At 39.8% G+C, this 20,064-nt stretch overlaps 1 protein-coding gene across 1 annotated transcript; it reads left to right on the top strand.

The window, feature by feature from the left end:
• The first annotated feature begins 13,674 nt into the window (after nucleotides 1-13,674).
• Nucleotides 13,675-19,515, top strand: LOC116612513 (MAM and LDL-receptor class A domain-containing protein 1). The gene is made up of 4 exons (XM_032373283.2): nucleotides 13,675-13,912; nucleotides 14,125-14,233; nucleotides 18,958-19,179; nucleotides 19,385-19,515. The coding sequence occupies exons 1-4, from the start codon at nucleotides 13,766-13,768 to the stop codon at nucleotides 19,513-19,515; spliced, it is 609 nt and encodes a 202-aa protein (XP_032229174.1). The 5' UTR covers nucleotides 13,675-13,765.
• The last annotated feature ends 549 nt before the right edge of the window (nucleotides 19,516-20,064 follow it).

Here is a 20,064-nt window from a genome sequence, read left to right as displayed (position 1 = left end):
ATCTCGTACCAGAACAATGAATACAATACACCAAAAACTGGAAATCGACTCTGCCAAATTTTCGTCTTTAATAAGGCTTCTTCAAGGCAGACTGAAGAAGGTGAATCGTTACAAGCTTATTTACATCAGAATAGTGGCGCGAGACGCAAAAAACATTACAACTGACAAAAACGCGCATTTTCTAGAATAGCGCGCGCTATGGATAAAAAGAATTTACACATCTCTACGTGGGTTCCTACTACAAAAAAAGTCATCACTATTAAGACCCCGCGGGTAGATAGACTTAAGCCGATAAGCCCACTGGCCTTCCCTTTCCCTAAGCTGAGCCTCAGAGTTACACTTATCTAGAAGTTGTACCATAATATTATTGAGACCAGCGGTCTGAGTTCGTCGAGATTTCTCGGAAAAATGAAGTTTGGGTGCCCTAGCTCAAAATTAAACTGGTAATAGGTATGGTTGACCATGGTATCCTGTGCAAGTTTGAAGCAATTTGGGTAAATATTTTTGGCGATAGAAGCCGAAAAGTAATTTTTCGTCTCCCGCACCCGGATTTGATACAATTTCGTGGTTGTTAGAAAAAGACTAAAAACCGGTTCGCAACGCGTGATAAAACAACTGCAGTTTATATAAACCTAAAGAATGGATAATAAGGAACTCCCAGGCTGAAAGATAAGCTGTTCTGTCAGCACCTCATTATTTTACGCGATTTTATTTTATTTTATGTTTTTAGATGACTTTGAAAAGCCTTGAAATAATCGTGTAATATCGCCGATGAGATGTGGATTTGGCAAAAATGTTTGCATTCATCGAAAAGAGCATCATTTCTACTTTTGATATGTGAAATAAAATTTAGGGGCAAATAAAATCCGACTTTTTTACGAGCCTAAAATTGACCCCCACTTGACCCTAATTATAAACAAATGCCGACACTCACTTTTTAATGCCTCGCTACCATAAACTTATAAATAACAATTAAAACTCCAAAAAAAAGGATGTAATATAATTCTTGAAAATACTGGCATTTGATCAAATATTCTTGTCTCTCTGATGTTTATATGCTTTTCAAGATTATATTTTCATAACATTTTAAAGTACAATCCGCATGCAAGATAATTATTATCGGCACTAAAAACTTCCGGTTCTTTATTCTTCCGCTTCATGAGCATCTCCAAACTTTTTCCCACGAAAGTTATTCTTAAATCGTCCTATATTTATTTCTATCCATCCCTCGTTCTATAAGCATTATAATATTTTCTTTCGTTCCCTACTTTCGTGGACTAGAAACGCGTACCATCTTCTGCTGTCGTGTGGTTATGCAAATTCGAGGAGTTAATTTATTCAACAAGCGTTTATACAAAGAAATCAAGAAAAAATAACAGTTGAAGCTTTTCTACTATTGTTTATGATATAACCAACCAATTTCCATTTCCCAGGTAAATTGAGTTATAAAATGAAAGTAAGAAAAAGTAACAGTTGATGCTTTTTACTATTGTTTTCAATACTACCAAAAAAATTCCATTCTTGTCAGGGAGCATATGTCCAAAAAAGCTTCCTAGGTAAATTTTGAGGTTACTTTTCTGTTTTCATTTTTTCGCCCGTTAACTTAGGGCCTAATCGCACTAGGAGGACAAAATTTGTCTGGCCGGGATAAACAGCCGTCCAAATTTTGTCCTGGCCAATCGATTGGCTTGTTAACCAGTAAAAAAAATCGCTTTCACTATTCACTTTACCGGCTTACTAAAAGCAAGACAACGCAGGTTTCTATCATTGCGCGTAAGGTGCAGTAAACGCTTATCGCAAGCAGGTAATTACTCTCTATAAGCGCTTCTTTACTTTGACAAAGTCTCAGGCAGGAGATCATAGGACCAGAGGACTGAGGAGGGGGGAAGGTGTGGCTTGCTCAACCATAGGTACCATTTGAAAAAAGAATAATATTTGAAAAGTCTTCAATAAGGGGGGGGGGGGGGGGGGGGCGTTTACCCGGTGTATTATAGCCCCCATCTTGGATTTGAGCAAAAATGAAAAACGAGGGGAGTGGGAGGGGAAGAGGAGAGAGAGTCTTCAAGCCGCATCCTGACCAATCGGTTTCAACGTTTCCGGGCTCGTTTAGTGGCGGTGAATTCGATGACATCAAGCGTGCTGTCGAGCGCAGGGCGAACGCCGCTGAGCCAGAACCCGCAGTCAGCAACAAGGAAGAGTCTACCACAAAGCTATTCAGCTGTCCAGTGCGTGAAAGGCTATACACGCTTGGCTTGGTTAGACCGGCACACACTATACGGCAAATGCGAGTTTGCCAAAGAAGGGGAATGCATATCTTTGCCCTGGGGGGGGGTGGGGGGGGGACTCTCTAAAAATGTAGACGGGGGTAATCGTCATATCTTTTAGGGTATAAAATTTCTACCAACTGCCATTTTTTTGGGGGTGTTGGAGGATTTTTCAGATTTTGCCATCTCTTAGGGTGTACAATTCGACCAACTGCTATTCCTAAGTGGCTTTACAAAAACGTAGGAAGAAACCACCGGACAGCCTCTATCTGCTGGTGTGCGTCGGACCTTGTGGTCTGCGTCGACAGTACATTTTTACCTTTTGTTAGTTAATCATCAATGAACTTTGTACTTTGTCACTCAATTACTATTTTTACCTTTTGTTAGTTAATCATCAATGAACTTTGTACATATACTAGCTATAACATGCCATTGTAACTCATTTATAACCTGAAGAAGGCAGGTATTGGCCTGCCGAAATATCGTTCTAAAAAAACATAAATCTGCGTTGTTGTCGACTTTTTCTTTTAAAGGTCCTAAGTGGCTGTTAAACGTTTTGTTTCCCATTCTGTTATATCTTAGGGTATTAAATTCGATTAATTGCTATTCCTAAGGGGGTGTTAAATGTTTTTTTTTTTCGATTCTGCTATCCCTTACATATCAATATTTGGGTGACCTTCAAACCCGCTCGGTCAATCTCTGGGAGGCCTGGGTCTAAGGGCTTTTCAATATTAGTTAGATGAAAATTGGCCAAGCTGTCAGTTTTTTTTGACAAATTCTTGCCACGAGTCTCAAATTGACAGGAATCAGCATTTTTCAACATATTTTTGGGAGATCAGAGAGCGGGAAAAATTTAGCTCTTCTAAATATGGGCATCAATGACCATATAAGGCAATGCAAACGAAGGACACTATCCTTGGGGAATATGTTAGATATGCGGGCAAAAATTCCTTCGACCTCACCCAATTTTCCAACTCTTAGAGGAAATTATTTCTGTTGACCACGCCTAAAGTGCCATCCCTAACGGGTTACAATCAATTTTGCCGACGATCACCCCCATCTGTTTTTATCGGAGTCCCCCTTCCCGGCAAGCTTGGCTACCACCAAAAAGTAGTCTGGGGGAGGAGGGGGGGCGTACCATTAATTGGGAATGAAGTGATAGAATCAACAAGCTGCATCTCTATACAGGGGAACGCCGATTAAATCAGCGAGTTCCTATTACCGGGCCATGTACAGGTGTATTTTTCCCGAAAATAACACAGGGTGCGGAGGCAGTAGAGGCTGCGGAGGAGGCAGCCGCCTACTTCCGTACGAGAGCTGCCATCCTAGATGAATGCCAACTAAATCACCCAATAGAAGCGAACGGCATCGACTTGTGCCACTTGTACTCCAGGTCCAGGCTCGCCTTTCTTTCAGTGGCCACCCTCCAGCAAAGAGCTGGAGCTTCAAATGTCCGGAGCAATCCGATGCAAAGCTTCTTTTGTAGCCACGCTCGTGGATGTTATTCAAAGATGTAGTTGCGCAAAATAAATCCACGATTTCTTGGGTCCCGATTATATTTTTTTCATGGTTACATGAAATAGACTTCTGAGTCGGTAATCCTGTGTTCTGTTGTGAAAACCAGAGTAAGTTTTTACACTTCAATAGTCTCTTTTACTAAAAAGGAGAACAGCTTACGGTGAGAGGCCTCAATATCGCAAATGTCTCAGCGTTCTTGCATAATTTGTATTTTTATTTGATCAAATTTGTAGTTGAACAAAGGCTTTGAAAATGAGCGAATTTTGACAATTTGAACAAGCTTTTTGTTTAATTACAATTTAAAACTGTACAAAATTATGCCAGTATCGCTTGTTAATTAAATAAAAACGTGCAAAACTCTCATTTTCTTCTTTTGGACGTTTTTTCTTTTTAATAAGTAATTATCAGGAAAGTCTTATTGCAATCATGGTGAGGTATTTTATGCTTGTCGCTTTGTTTGTCACGCTTTAATTACATATGCATGGCAGCAAACAAAATAGTATCACGCGAGCCTAAAAATAGCAATTTAATGCAATAAATGCTATGAAATTATTACCATTAAATTTTAGTATTGCCGACAGCGTATTTCTTTTGATTTGAGCGCTCTTTCTTGTTTTCCTGGAGATTTGAAGGCGTTGTTTGAATGTGGAAAACCCGATACAGTAGTCGGCATTTGTTTATAATTAAGGTCAAGTGGGGGTCATATTTCGGCTTGTAAAAAAGTCGGATTTTATTTGCCCCTAAATTTTATTTCACATATCAAAAGTAGAAATAATGTTCTTTTCGATGAATGCAATCATTTTTGCCAAATCCACATCTCATCGGCGATATTACACGATCATTTCAAGGCTTTTCAAAGTCATCTATAAACATAAAATAAAATAAAATCGCGTAAAATAATAAGGTGCTGACAGAACAGCTTATCTTTCAGCCTGGGAAATCCTTATTGTCTATTCTTTAGGTTTATATAAGCTGCAAATGTTTTATCACGCGTTGCGAACCGGTTTTTAGTCTTTTTCGAACAACCACGAAATTGTCTCAAATCCGGGTGCGGGAGACGAAAAATTACTTTTCGGCTTCTATCGCCAAAAATATTTATCCAAATTGCTTCAAACTTTCACAGTATAATGAGGTCAACCATACCTATTACCAGTTTAGTTTTGAGCTAGGGCGCCCAAACATCATTTTTCCGAGAAATCTCGACGAACTCAGACCGCTGGTCTTAAGACCTAAATGATTGTCGCAATGAAAATGTTGATAGATAAGGTCATCCTTAACTCTTTCACTAACCGGTAAACTAGGGTGCTTATTTAACCTACTTTTATGATTATTAAAACGCTTCCTAAAACTATTGATAGTAGACCTTACGTATTGCTTGCTACACATAGAGCAAGTAATTAGATAAACAACAAAATCTGAGTTACAGTCCAAGTCAAAATTAATGACATATTTCTTATTAGTAACTGTACTGCGAAACTCCCGCCCTGTCTTAAGAAAGTTACACACCCTACACCTTTTACCGCCACACTTACCACAACCTCTAACCTGGGTACTATCATCTTTAAGAGAGGAGTGCACCAACATATTCTTTAAACTCCTAGGTTTCCTATAAGCCACCATAGGTACCCTACCAATAGCACCCCTACATCTACTAGAAGATTCTAGAACTGGCTGTAAATTACGAAGAATACAAGGTAAATTAGGTAAAGCTGGATGAAAGGTGACTACAAAAGGTACACGATCATTCTTACCTTTACGCCTGTCTTTCAATGTGTCGTCCCTAGGAATACGTCTAACCCGGTCAACTTCCCTCCCCACAAACCTGCTGTCATAACCCCTATCAAATAAATAACCTTGTAACTCTAATACCCTCTTTTCGAAAAAAGAGTCTTCCGAACATATCCTACGAATACGTAGTGCCTGCCCAAAAGAAATGCCTTTCTTACAAGCAGACGAATCGAGAACTACAGTATATCCGATTATTTACATTCAGTAACAAGCGAATGTTTTCGAGATAACACAACAGATTCGCAATCAATAGTTTAATACATCAAAAAAGTACTTCTTTCTCTCTAGTTTTCATCTTATTTTCAAGATACTTATGCCCTAAAATGTGTTTCTCTCTATAAAAAATCCTAATTGAGATTTAATTTCTCTTTTTTTACTTCGTTTTTGTTTTCTTGTCTCTTTTATACCAAGCTGTTATTTGATAAAACGTGCTTGCCTAGGTACATGAAATAATATAGCTGGTATAGCTATGAAATGCAAGGATATCTTTATAGTTGGTATAGATATGAAATGACAAGGATATCTTTTTTTTTTCAGGTGAAAAAAGCAAGGAATTAACCCAGATTCATTATGTAGGCTGGCTGAAAGCAAATGTAAATGAATGTTTTTCATATTCTTTTATTTTTAGTATAATTATATTCAATCAACCCGCATTCCTTTTACTATAGCCAACATAATATGCTCTTGCGGTGTTGATACTTTACTAAAATCTGAATGAATAAAAGTCTTAACTGTCAGCAAAATTATTGACAGACAGACAGACAGACAGACAGACAGACAGACAGACAGACAGACAGACAGACAGACAGACAGACAGACAGACAGACAGACAGACAGACAGACAGACAGACAGACAGACAGACAGACAGACAGACAGACAGACAGACAGACAGACAGACAGACAGACAGACAGACAGACAGACAGACAGACAGACAGACAGACAGACAGACAGACAGACAGACAGACAGACAGACAGACAGACAGACAGACAGACAGACAGACAGACAGACAGACAGACAGACAGGCAGGCAGGCGGACGGACGGACGGACGGACGGACGGACGGACGGACGGAAGGACGGACGGACGGACGGACGGACGGACGGACGGACGGACGGTCGGACAGACGGACGGACGGACAGACAGACAGACAGACAGTATAAATTTAACATTATAAGCCATTCAAATTCTCAAAAATACATATATACAGACAAAAGAACATAGAGAAGAAACAACCTTATTTTATTATATTTTCCCTTAGCAAAGAAGCAGTCATATATCAATTTTGCAGCCATCCCTGCTATATTAGCTCTAGGATTTATTATTAGATTAAAAATTAGGTTAAAAATTCATATTGTGTAGTTCCAGATAATATCCATACCCCACTACTGAGGGGAGCGAAGGTATGACCCCTCCCCTCTGGAATTTCCAACCCCCTGAAAAAAAAAATAAAAGCAGTAACTGTTAAGGAAAAAAGGCATTTTACCCCCCTCCACCGTGGAAATTCCTGGGCGTTTGAACCCCCCACCCCCTCATAATTCCCAATCCCCTCAAGGGAGGGGGGGTATGGATATTTTCTAGAACTACACATTATGATGCTTGAAGACCAGAGGTCTTCTGTACTTGAAAGTTACTTACTGTTATTGCAAATGAACCAGTAAAATGATTGTATTATTCTCATGTGCATTGATTTGCATAGGTAACAACACATTGTACCTATTTTTCTGGCATCTGTCCTCGTTAACCCTTAAACTATTTCAGATGTCAGTACCCTTTAAATATTTATCCTGTATCTTTTAAAAAAAGAATGTATGTAAGCTTAGGGGTAAATAAAAGGTTGTGTCTTTTTTTTTCTTCTAAATTGTTCTATGGATTTGTTCAATGGCTTGGCCCTATTCATGGCTGATTAGCTTTTACTTATTCATGAGCATGGTTAAAGAGAGTTACTTTAAAGAGAGGGGTTGGAATATTGTATTTCAAAATATATGGATGTTTGCTAGAGATGAAAGATGGATTAAGAGAAAAAGGATTTCATTTATCAAAAATTTGTTTTTATTATATAATGAGTTAATTGGTAAAAATGTATAAAAAGGATTTCAAAGTATATGGATGTTTAGATATAAGATGGAAGATGGATAAGAGAAAAAGGATTTCATTTATCAAAAAAAATGTTTTTAGTATCTAATGAGTTAATTGGTAAAAAATGTATAAAAACGATTAGGAATTGAGGATCAGGTATTTTAGGGGTGTGAAAGTTTTCAACCTTGGTGTTATGGGGTATATAATTTTGGGTATTCTAGTTTGATTATAGATTTGGGCCCTTTAGTTTGATTATAGATTTGTAACGATTGCAAAAAAGAATATGAAATTGCTGTCTGTAATATCCCACTCTTTGTAAATCTATAGTCATACTACTTTATATATTACCTGCCAGCAACCAGCTACTTCGTCTATTACCAAGTACAACCAGCCATCCATAGCCTAACATTCCCCCTTGCTTAAATACCTTAAATTATGCACTATCTACTATAATATTGTCTATCTACTATAGTACTGTGTAAACTTAGTCATGATTTTTTTATTTCAGAATAGTTCCCCTTACAATCTTGATAAGACAGTTTGGAAGCAAAATATAATATCAACTCATCTCTTATTTATTCAAGGATCTCAAGGACTCGAGAGTCCCTTTTTCTGAGGGTCCTGAACCCAAAGAATTATTATTTTTTTGTAGATTCTCTCTTGTATTAGTATTAAGATCTGTTTATACGGCAAATTATAAATATATTTTTCGGTATCAATTGTCTATCAAGTTTAACTCTACATAAAGAGCACAAACCCCTCTTTTTATGCAAATAGTATCCTGGGTACTGACAATAAAAACTACTAATGGTGTCATTGTTCACGGTATTCTCTAGGGGGATTCGGAGAGAATAATTTTATAATAATAGAAAAGGTAAAAGTAATAAGCCATGCCTTTTAGATAGGGCTCATTTTAGGAGTTGGGAAACCTGGAACATAGTCAAAGTGTAGACTCCTGTTGTTATATCCCTGGGTGTGTCTCTCGCTGAAGTTTAGTCATTTTAGTGCTGGGGAGAGGGGAGGGGGGGGGTTGGGATGGGGACAAAGCTCTAGTTTAGAGTGGCAAATAAAGCTGGCTCCGCTTTTAGGCAGTGCCTAAATCTATATATTAAATAGGAAATCTAGTAATGGCGTACTAAATAGGGCACCAAAAATGGTTTAATAAAGAGGATATCAGATATTTTTATGATAATAAATTTCTCTCAAGAAAACTCATTCATGCCAGAAAACATCGGACATTGCTTCTTTTTGATCTGCATTTAGGCTGTACAAATGCAAGTCGTTTCCCGAAATATTGGCCTATCCAAGAAATATATATAGATAGATATACCTTTTGTCTTTCCATCAGATTGTGACAGCTAAACAAAAGGTTCCTACATATATATGTACTTGGATGGAACAACATATCGGGAAGCCGCTGTATATTTAGTAAATTAACCCCTTCTGGCGGCTGGGATATCGGCGGATAATGTCCAAGGATGAGAAATGGTACGAAAAATAAACAGTTGGCCGAGAAGCGAAGCTTCGATTTATTTTATATCCCAGTGACTACACTGAAAATGCAAAAAGTGTTTTCATAGCGCGTTGACGTGCACTGAAATGACGCCACGAGCGCGCGCTGTTATTTTTGCCATTCGCAATTCATAAAAATCCATGCAACAATCCAAAGAACAAAAACTGCAAGCTCATAACTTGCATTTCAACTGATGGATTTTTAGCGGAGCCAAGCGCGGCCGCAGGCCGCGCGCGTAGCCCCATAGGCATAGAAATATGGTATAGGTATGCGACTTGGTTTTTGTGGTCATCGCGCGGGTATCCTGTGGTGTCACTCGCCAGCCAGCCAGTCAGGCAGCCGCGCGACTCCCAGGCCCCACTCGGCCCCGAAATGGCGACTAAATACAACCACGGAGCAAGGGAAAAAGTTCTTGTCGATTATGCGATGATTATTTCTTTTGCCTCAAATTTTGTGACTTAAGGATAAAGTCAACTAGAGGAGATCTACTAACATTCATTCACGCCAAGATTTATCTGGTTTTAGCTAGTAAATTTAAGCAAGTAACAGTTCACATTAAAAAGCGAACAGAACCACAAGAAAGCGACCAAAAAAAAAACAAACAAAAAATAATGCAAGGTGAGTTTCGGACGACGATTTGTATTGTCTATGGAGGATATGACAGTTATTAGGCTTTTTGTTGTCCTTTTTGTATGCTTTGAGAATGCGAGAACTTAACTTAGTAATCAAATTATTTGAGCATAAAAGGTTTTGTTTTGACATTCTTCGTCTTATCTATATTCTTGATTGTGTTGAATAAAATACAATACAACAAAAACTGGAATTTGTCTTTAATAAGACTTCTTCAGGGCAGATTGATTGTGTTGAGATATTTCATAAAGGCTAACCAATATCGTGTTGCATTTGTCAGATACTGCTAAAGAAGACCGTTCTTGTCTTTATATCCTGTGCTCTTAGTCCTAAGAAGATACAGCAGCTTTTTCAACTTACAAGAGAAATTTTTCTTACCGAGGATAAAAAAAACCCATTTTCAATATGTATTGTTGTTATTGTCTGCATCTTGCATCTCATGTGTTTATTTTTTTTCAAATAGTTGTGGAAAATTAGTTAGATTATAAATGGCTTGATAAAAAGATTGTTTTGAAAGAAATAATAAATAATTGTTTTCACTCTTTTATGAACCAGGAACTACCTGAGGGCCAAGATGAATGCTAAAGACTGGAAGACATGAGAATTAAAAATCATGTCTTGAAGAGAACAGTAGGATGTTCTTATTCACTCGTCATTTGATACCCCCACACCCATGGTCCCACGGAAGGGTGGGGGATTAAACTTTAATAAAAGCCTGTTTCCAAGTTAAGAGTCAAAAACAGTCAATACCACCACCCCTCTTGACATATTCTGGTTAAAAAGTGGTCTAAAACCCCACATTAACCCCTGACTTCTGCGGGACCATAAGGGAGGGGGCGCAAATGACTAGTTCATTACTATGTGATTCAGCAGTACACACTCATAGCTTTTTTTAGAACAAGATACTTATATAATATAAAACTAAAAACAAACTTTTGCTTTTTAAATAATAAATCTATAAAGAAAACAGTTTTCTATCAACCTAAAGGTAATGGGAAAGGGGATATTTTAGAAAAGTACTGAATATAATTATCACATTATTGTTATTATATTTTCTTTTCAAACATTTAAGGAAGAGTCATATTTCTTCCTTTTTCGTTTTTAGGGCAATGTTAGGGCATTGTTATTATATTTTCTTTTCAAACATTTAAGGAAGAGTCATATTTCTTCCTTTTTCTTTTTTATGGCAAGATACTTAAACTTTATAACACTAGCAACAACCTTGTTCTTTTTCAATAATAGAATTCTGTCCACATAGCTTGGATAGCAAAGACATGGCCTCTTTAGAGGCCTGTGGTGGTGAAAGGGTTAAGATAATGGGAAAGGGGAAATGTCAAGAAATGCTCAATCAAATTATTTTCAGTACTGTTATATTTTTTTCACCAAACCTTTCAAGTTGAGTCAATTCACTTTATATCTCCTCTCCCAATGAATTGCATTCATTTGGGAGTAGGCCACCAACAACAAGGCCACTATATGGTAAAGTGGGGTGCACCAATATGTAATGCATGAAAGGAGATATATTTTTGGATTTTAATTTCCAGACATTTTTCTGTATATTTGGTCCAATGAAGGAGAGAATCGCCACTAAATCAATACATAAAAATCACAGTATGGCATCTAAACAGTCTAAATATATTATTTTAAATCTTTGGAATGCTGTTACATCCATGTCATTTTCTGCACAAGGGCAAAGCTTGTGGGAGTATTGTTTTGATTAAAAAAAATATATTCATAATGGAACTTCTATGATGGGACATAAGAATTTACCATTAGACTCTTGACAACTTTGACAGCCATATCCACACCAGGAATTGTGTTTGTTAACTTTGATGTACTGCATAATTTAAATTATTGAATAAGGCCTGGATCCATTTGGTTGGTACAATAAATAAATCTCAGTAGAGGCAGGATCCTAGATACCCCAATAATACCTTTGACCAGTCAACACAAAAGGTGTTTATGCTGGCTCCGCTTATAGGCAGTGCCTAAATCTATATATTACCTAGACTGTTTTCTTATTGTTCTGCTGAGAGCTGGAATAGAAACTGAAGATTTTCAATTTTGAAATGTCTTCTGCGCGCGGTGACTTGCACGGGAATGACGCCACGAGCGCGAGCTGTGTGCAGTTTTTTGTCATTGCTTTTTCACGTTTCAGAATAAATTCTAAAAAAACATATTGATGATAATTCTATAAAAGAAATTAAGCATTCTTTCGGTGCCTTCACAGCGTTTTGAAAACCTTGGTGTTTGTTTGAGGAGTTATTGAGCAGACGAAAAGTGAGTTTTGAGTGCACAAAAAGGTTCACATGACAGATATCACTTTGGCTGGACGGTTTTGACTGATATTTGTTCTGAAATTCTGCACGTGACCCGTATTGACCAATGAGCGCGCGTGGAAATTCATCACTGGGATATAAATATATATAGCTGCCTAGGATCTTACGGTCGCTTTTATGCTGAAGTTGAAGATCGCCATATGGGTATATTACCATAAAGATCATTCCTTTACATTAAACAACAAAATACAAAAGTTAATTATCCAAGGGAAAGTAGTAAAAATCAAAACAATTTTTTCACACTTTGTCAATAATATGATATAATAAAAATATTATAGTTTTTTTTTTCTTGATTCTGTATCTCAAAAGTAGAAAAAATTCTCCTTTTAGAATAAAATGAAAAAGAGAGGCGCGTTCTGGCCCATATCTTATAGAAGGAACTGCATCTCTGAGTGCACCCCCACCCCCCCCCCCCCCCTTCAACAAATCCAGGCTACTTGTTCAATTGTCAATTTCATTCATTATCAAGGTCGCCTACTCCTTTGTGAACGAGAGCGCTGTCATGGTAACAAAGAAGCAGGTTGGCGAGATTCGGGTTACAGGTAAAAATAAGTGAATTTATTCTAATTAATTTCATCAATCGTTCCCCACCAATTCCATATTTGTTCTTAGTTGCTTGTCTACAAAATCTCACTTTTGGGGATGGCCTTCAAGAATGGTTTCAAATCGGCTGGAAAATAGGTTTCTTCAGAAATCTTCATAAAGGTAAAAATATTAACAATTTTAAAGAAAAAATATATGCTTTCAGCCCTGTTTATATTCCTGAAACTGTGGTCCTAGAATTTATTGTTTTAAACTTTGTCCTGTATTTGGGAACGTACAAGAACGTGAGTGAACGCTGCCTCCATCTTCATTGACAAAACTTCATTGACAGTGCTTATACACCAAAGGCTCGTCTACACGGGCAAATTTTACTTGACAATTCCAGTCGTACGTGTAGACGTGCTGTCCACACGAGCAACTTTTACTTGACAAGTTTTCCGTGCGATGAGCCGGTAATGCCTTTAAACAGCGGCGATACAAAGAAACAAAGCTTGCCAACACAAAATGGTGCCTCTGACGAAGAGACAGACCGTGGCAGCATCAACAGCAATAGCAGATTTTTTAATAGTCCACAAGCATAAGAAAAGGGGGCCTACGAACTACTTTCAACGGATAAACTTATTCACATAAAACTTGTTGAGCGTCTACACGATCAACCTTGTGCACTTGGGAAGTAAACTTGTCAAGTAAAAGCAAACACGCTTACTTTTGTAAAAGTGATTTTGTCGAGTAAAAACTTGCCAAGTTAAAATCGGCCGTGTTGACGGCCCTTAATCAACACTCAACATGATTGTAAACTGCGTGGAGCAGTCCGTATCTGCACACTGACGAGGAAATTTAGTCATATTTAAAGCGGATTTGATCATGTCTCTCAATGTCAGTTTGCGCCATAGAAATGATCATGTTTGTGGCAAAGGTAGGGCCTGTTGCACTCTAGCAGCAGAAGCTGACCCCCCCATAAAATCCAATTTGGTTTCTTAAGGACCCTACGCATATATTTCTGAACCTGGTGAAAGCCGACTTGAGAGCCCGATCCTGGAATGGAAGCCATTTCACCGTGTCTCTGGCCTATGCGTCCGATTCAGTTATCTCATGCCACAAATCGAGGATTCGTCAGAAATGCGATTATATCTTAATTCAACTACGATCCAGCCCCGGTTATTATGGAAGCTCAGTGGTTACCATGGTATTGAGTGGTTACCAGGAAGTGTACCATTGGATGCGGAACAGGATACAAAGGTATTTTGAAGACAGGTTAAATAAGTTAATTGAAGACCTGTTAGATAAGTAAATTTTCGTTTGGGTGTGGTTCTTAAGCCATTGAGAAAAAAGTCATGGCAGCATTAAAAATGCAATAAGCTTTGTTTATTTTTTTCATAATAATAGCACTCCACTTGTTTCAATGATGACTTATATCAGTGGCCAAGTGTTTTCAATTGTCACGTGTTTAGGTAGAGTTCCTGGGTGTCTCATCAACTAATGGATCAGTTGCTATAGCAATAGACGACATCATTATCACAACAGAGAATTGCACCACAAGCCCAGTGTATGCTGCGCCTGGTAAGTATCAACATCATCGTCATCATCAACATCGTCGTCATCATTATCATCATCATCCTCTTAGTATCTCTGTCTTTCTCTTCCCTAGATTTGACTTTTTGGATGTATGTGGAACAACTAGAAGCTTGAGTTCCTCAAGCATTAGGGGTTTCAATGTAAAGCGCTTATAGCGTGGTTGATACTGCATGATAAGCACTCTATATAAATATCAGATATTTTGAACATCACCACCATCATGATCAGCATCTTCTCCCAAGGAAGAAATACCCAAAAGATTGCGCTGTACATGACATAATAACGCATTTAATCAAAAACGTACCCTGGTCCCAGAGCCTCGAGCGTCTCTCTATTCAGTGGCCAGCGAGGTTGAGACGAGGCTCTGGCCTCTCGAAGCGCTATTTCGACTTCCGCCTCTCTTCCATGTTAACGTTTTGTGATTAGCATGTGTCAGTTTCTCGTGGTGCTACCTTGGATGTAAACATCTCTTCGCTCGGGAATCAAATTCACGAGTATGAAAAGCGTATGAACACCCGATTTAAAAAAAACAACATTCATCTGAATACTCATGGGATCATTACTGTAGAGTTAGTGACAAGAATATGCCCATAGGAGGTGGAGAATACAAAATTTTCTCGGGAAAGCGCTTCAAGGAGGAGAAAATATCGGATTAGCTCGCTGTTATCCTCGGAACGAGTCTAACAAAGAACTCAGTACAATCGCTTGCTTGGGGTAGTTGAATCCAATATCGTTGAGACGAGAGCAAACGCCGGGAATAAGCTCGGAAAATCAGCGATTTCCCGTAGCCAGTCGGCAGCACAGAGAAGACATCTCGCCGCTTGATTAACTCGTAAAGATACTCCTCTTGAACAAACTTTACATTTTTAATACTTGTAAATTCTGTAACTAATTCGAACTGAGCACTATTAAAATTACGATCAAAATAATCTATCGCTCGTCTACTTCGTTCGTTTAGATGTTTGTTATTGCGAACAATAAGAATTAAAAACCGGTTTTGACCTTTTGAACTTGAAGCGAAAATACAATAGTAACCTATTCTACACTGCACCCATTGTCGCATCGTATTGAGATTGGGGATAAATTTGGCTCCCGGCAACCGTGCACTATGTGCACTCCCACTGACTTAAAACATGTCCATGGGTTCCCTACTTCCCAAACCTTAATATCTTTAACAGGGAATCCATCGACGCCAGTAAGTGCATTGCGCGCATTCATGACAACGCTTTATCATACTCATCCAACCTCTTTAATATTCTAATCTTTTCTTCTCCCCAAACCTAAATTACCCGATCGGGTCGTCGTTACTCGGGAAGACGTTTTCTAGAATTGCCTGAAGGGAACGCATACAAAAACGTTTGGGTTAATATCCTGCCACTCCTGAATAGGTCATTTATTGATATTTGCAAGAGCAACCTCCACATAATGCTCAACTCCGCGAACAGGACAGATACGTCTGCGCGCATCTTCTTATCCCAAACCTATCTGAAAGTGTCTCCTCGCGCCAGGGTAGAGGAGAATCAAATTCCTTCAAAACAACCAGTGAGCAATCTCGTTCTTAGGATCTCTTTTAAGAGTTGTCCTACAACAAAACTGCCAGAATCTCTAGAATTCAATTTATCGACATCAACCATCACTTCCCCTTTTTTCTACCCGTGTCGCCAGGTCAACCAACTGGTCGTTTCCTGTCACCCCCTGCGGGTCGGTACAGGGTTTCCTTTACATTCACCCCAAAAAGTCTTATTTGAAGATACGGCCATATCGAAAAACAGTATCCTTCTCCCAAAACTACAACCTCTTCTAAAGCGGAATAAACAAAGAAAGAACAATACCTCACTACCTGTGAAACCCCGTACAGACCCACAGAGGAGGACAGTTTTGACCCAGTACAACTGAGGGGTTGTTAAGGTAGCCTGTTTCAAAACTGTCGCCCCCCTCTGGGACCTGGAGGAAGTACTCAAGTACATAGACATAGAATAAAACGAGATAATAAGGCTTGAGCTCATGCTTAATTATGTTGATTACATGCCATGTATTATCAATTCCACTCAATTCGTGTTATCCTTATTGCTTTGGGTGTAATCTGCTCCTTAAAACTTTTTATGAAACCTTGCCGCACTTGGCATTACTGGCTCTTAATTCGTCAAAAGAGCAATCAACTGGTCAGCGTCGAGTTGCACATCATAATATTACTTTCTTACAAACATGGGATCCCTATGGCTAGCATCGCAGCTGAGAAGGAGCTCAGTACGGATTCTCATTTCCCGTACATGAAATAGCTTGCATTAAGTTCTGCTCCTGTCCTGTCCCATCTCCATGTTGGTCGGTTACACGCTTCATACAAAGAATTTGCTTGACACACACTTGTCCCCGCCCTGGTATACTAGGCTTCATAAATTCACATGACAAACTCTTGCGCCGGCTTTGATGCACTTAAAATAATTACATTTCCCGACGATCCCTCGTTCCGCTTTAATAGTTAAGAATCCTCAACTCGTTACACGTAATTCACATTAAAAACTCTTGCTCCGCCGTACTATAAAGACTCGCGTGACAAACTTTTGTTCCGATCATACTATACATAAACTCTTGCCTCTGCCTTATTATATATAAACTTGTGTGACGAACTCTCGCCCCCAATATACTATAGTCTTGCGTGACGAACTCTCGTCCCCGCCTGTAAATAAAATCGCGTGACGAACTGTCGTCCCCGCCTGTACATTAACTCGGGTGACGAACTCTCGTCCCCGCCTGTAAATAAAATCGCGTGACGAACCCTCGTCCGACGAACTCTCATCCCCGCCTGTACATAGCCTTGCGTGACGAACTCTCGTCCCGCCTGTACATAGCCTTGCGTGACGATCTCTCGTCCTTGCCTGTACATAGCCTTGCGTGACGAACTCTGGTCCCCGCCTGTACATAGCCCTGCGTGACGAACTATCGTCCCCGCCTGTACATAGCCTTGCGTGACGAATTCTCGTCCCCGCCTGTACATAGCCTTGCGTGACGAACTCTCGTCCCCGCCTGTACATAGCCTCGCGTGACGAACTCTCGTCCCCGCCTGTACATAGCCTCGCGTGACGAACTCTCGTCCCCGCCTGAACATAGCCTCGCGTGACGAACTCTCGTCCCCGCCTGTACAGATACTCGCGTGACGAACTCTCGTCCCTGCCTGTACATAGACTCGCGTGACGAACTCTCGTCCCCGCCTGTACATATACTCGCGTGACGAACTCTCGTCCCCGCCTGAACATAGCCTCGCGTGACGAACTCTCGTCCCCGCCTGTACAGATACTCGCGTGACGAACTCTCGTCCCCGCCTGTACATGAACTCGCGTGACGAACTCTCGTCCCCGCCTGTACATGAACTCGCGTGACGAACACTCGTCCCCGCCTGTACATAGCCTTGCGTGACGAACTCTCGTCCCCGCCTGTACATAGCCTCGCGTGACGAACTCTCGTCCCCGCCTGTACATAGCCTCGCGTGACGAACTCTCGTCCCCGCCTGTACATAGCCTCGCGTGACGAACTCTCGTCCCCGCCTGTACATAGACCCGCGTGACGAACTCTCGTCCCCGCCTGTACATAGACTCGCGTGACGAACTCTCGTCCCCGCCTGTACATAGACTCTCGTGACGAACTCTTGTCCCCGCCTGTACATAGAATCGCATGACGAACTCTCGTCCCTGCCATACAATACATAGATTTACGAAGCAAAATTCTTGTCTCCGCATTGGTGTGTTCACAAAGGCTTGCAACACGAGCTGTCGTCCATGGTTTCCGTGCACCTGGTCTAATAATAAAGTATAATACGACAACTAAACTAGCCCTCAGACACAAAAAGAAAGAAATATTGATGCTCGTAATACACTTGTCATATAAACATTTACAGGAGAAAATTAATATCGAAGAAGGCACGATTAAGTACACACGGCGACTTGAGTCCATAATAAGATAACCGTGTTTGAAAATTTCTAAAAACACAAACGCAGAACGAACAAAAGAGAAACCAACTTATATCACCTCCAAATCCTTCGCTTATTCTTACGACCTAGGCCTTTGCCCGCCTTGCGGCGGGTGGTCTTGTTTCTTCTCCTGTCCGAGCACATGGGCTACCAGCTCCTCGCCCGGAACAACATCAACATCAGCTACCGTTACTAGATATTAGACTTCAGTCATCTAAATTAAACAGTATTCACAGAAACAATAATATGATAATGGTAGACGAGTTAAAACAAAATTAATCGAAACGGTACAACAACGATATAAATTTAGAGCGGGCCAAGCATTTACCGTTCACCTCGCTGCAGTTGAGCAATTCGATAATTTATTCATATTCACTAATCTTATATACTCTGCTCGAATGTATTCAGCGTGAATAGAAAACTGTCAGAGTTTCTTGGTTTCCATGACCACACATCAATTGGCCAATGAGCGACCAAGTTCAGATTCTGAGCCTAGCAGAAGTCGAAATTGCGCTTCGAGAGGCCAGAGCCTCGTCTCAACCTCGCTGGCCACTAAATAGAGAGACGCACAAGGCTCCGTCCTTTGGAGAGAGAATGGGGGCTGCGACGGTTATTGGTGTAAATAAACTTTGCTCTAAAAAAATTCGGAGGCATGTTGCGTAGTTAGTTCTGTAAAGTTTTGTTCGTGAATTGAGCTATTCAATAATCCTTTTACACGCACTTCTGTACTCTCAATTGTTCTAGGTTACAAGTGTGCGTCATACGAGTTTCAATGCGCCAGCGGTCATTGTATCAGCGGCAGCTCTCGCTGTGATAGTGATTATAACTGCATGGATCGTTCTGACGAGGATGGGTGCAAATGCTTTACCAATGAACTAACTTGTTCTTCCGGGCGATGTGTCCCATCAATCAATTTATGTGACGGTGTCAAAGATTGCGAGCACGGTCTTGATGAGCTCAGATGCGGTGAGCTCATTTCAAGTAACCTTGTACTTAAAGCATTCTTTGCCCTTCTGTTCGTTTGTTTAATCCCTTATTAGGACATCGAATACCATATTTGGGAGTCCGATTCAATCATGTTTTCGCTTTTTTATAGCTTTAGAAGTGTGCACGTCGATAATTTCCACGTTATATAGCAGGAATTAGTGTTTAATGCGTTTTTGTTTTTTAGTCCGGCTGCCAGACCAAAGAACCCTGCACTTTCGTCCATACGACGTTTCTTTGTGGATTCTAAATAAGGAGATGGCCCCTAACAATAATCCGAGTGATGCCCATTTGACATCACCGGGCATCACGAGTTAAAACGAAAATTTGGAAGTACCAAAAAAACCACAGGGTACCAAAAACGAAATATTTCATAAATCGCGATAAATTCGCTAAAAGGGTGAAAACCGTACCAAAGGCATTGAATCTGTTTAATACAACAAACAGAGTATCTAACCCCGCGAAAGTTGGGTCCCGGAAAACATAGAAAACCACAGGGTACCCAAAACGAAATGTCAAAATATCGTTATAAATCCGCTTAAAGAACGACAAAACGACAAACCAAAGGGACGACCTTGTAAACGTCTTTACTTGAACGGGATTCAAAACATTACTTCTTATAACAGTTAACAAGGATGGAAGGTTTAGTTATGTTACCCGTTAAAATGTTTTACTTTGGATAATTCAGTAATGCTAACATCGATTTGTCACCAAAACACATTAATTTTGGTTGTTTTACAGCCGTATCTTCGCTATCATCATTCGGAAGTTAACATCAAGCTACAATATCATGCAAAAAAAAAATCGTATGAAAATGTTTGGCTGCGGGATTATTTGGCTTTAAATAAAATATCGGAAACTAGTAGT

The sequence above is a fragment of the Nematostella vectensis genome, chromosome 5 (assembly GCF_932526225.1).
Source record: "Nematostella vectensis chromosome 5, jaNemVect1.1, whole genome shotgun sequence".
Lineage (NCBI taxonomy): Eukaryota > Metazoa > Cnidaria > Anthozoa > Actiniaria > Edwardsiidae > Nematostella > Nematostella vectensis.
The sequence above is the reverse complement of the archived record's forward strand: the minus strand, read 5'-3'. Positions and strand labels throughout refer to the sequence as shown.

Coding starts and splice junctions, on each gene's coding strand:
- LOC116612513 (XM_032373283.2), top strand. CDS start 13,766: ATGCCACAAATCGAGGATTCGTCAGAAATGCGATTATATCTTAATTCA. Junction 13,913..14,124: donor ATGCGGAACAGGATACAAAG/GTATTTTGAAGA, acceptor TCACGTGTTTAG/GTAGAGTTCCTGGGTGTCTC. Junction 14,234..18,957: donor CCCAGTGTATGCTGCGCCTG/GTAAGTATCAAC, acceptor CAATTGTTCTAG/GTTACAAGTGTGCGTCATAC.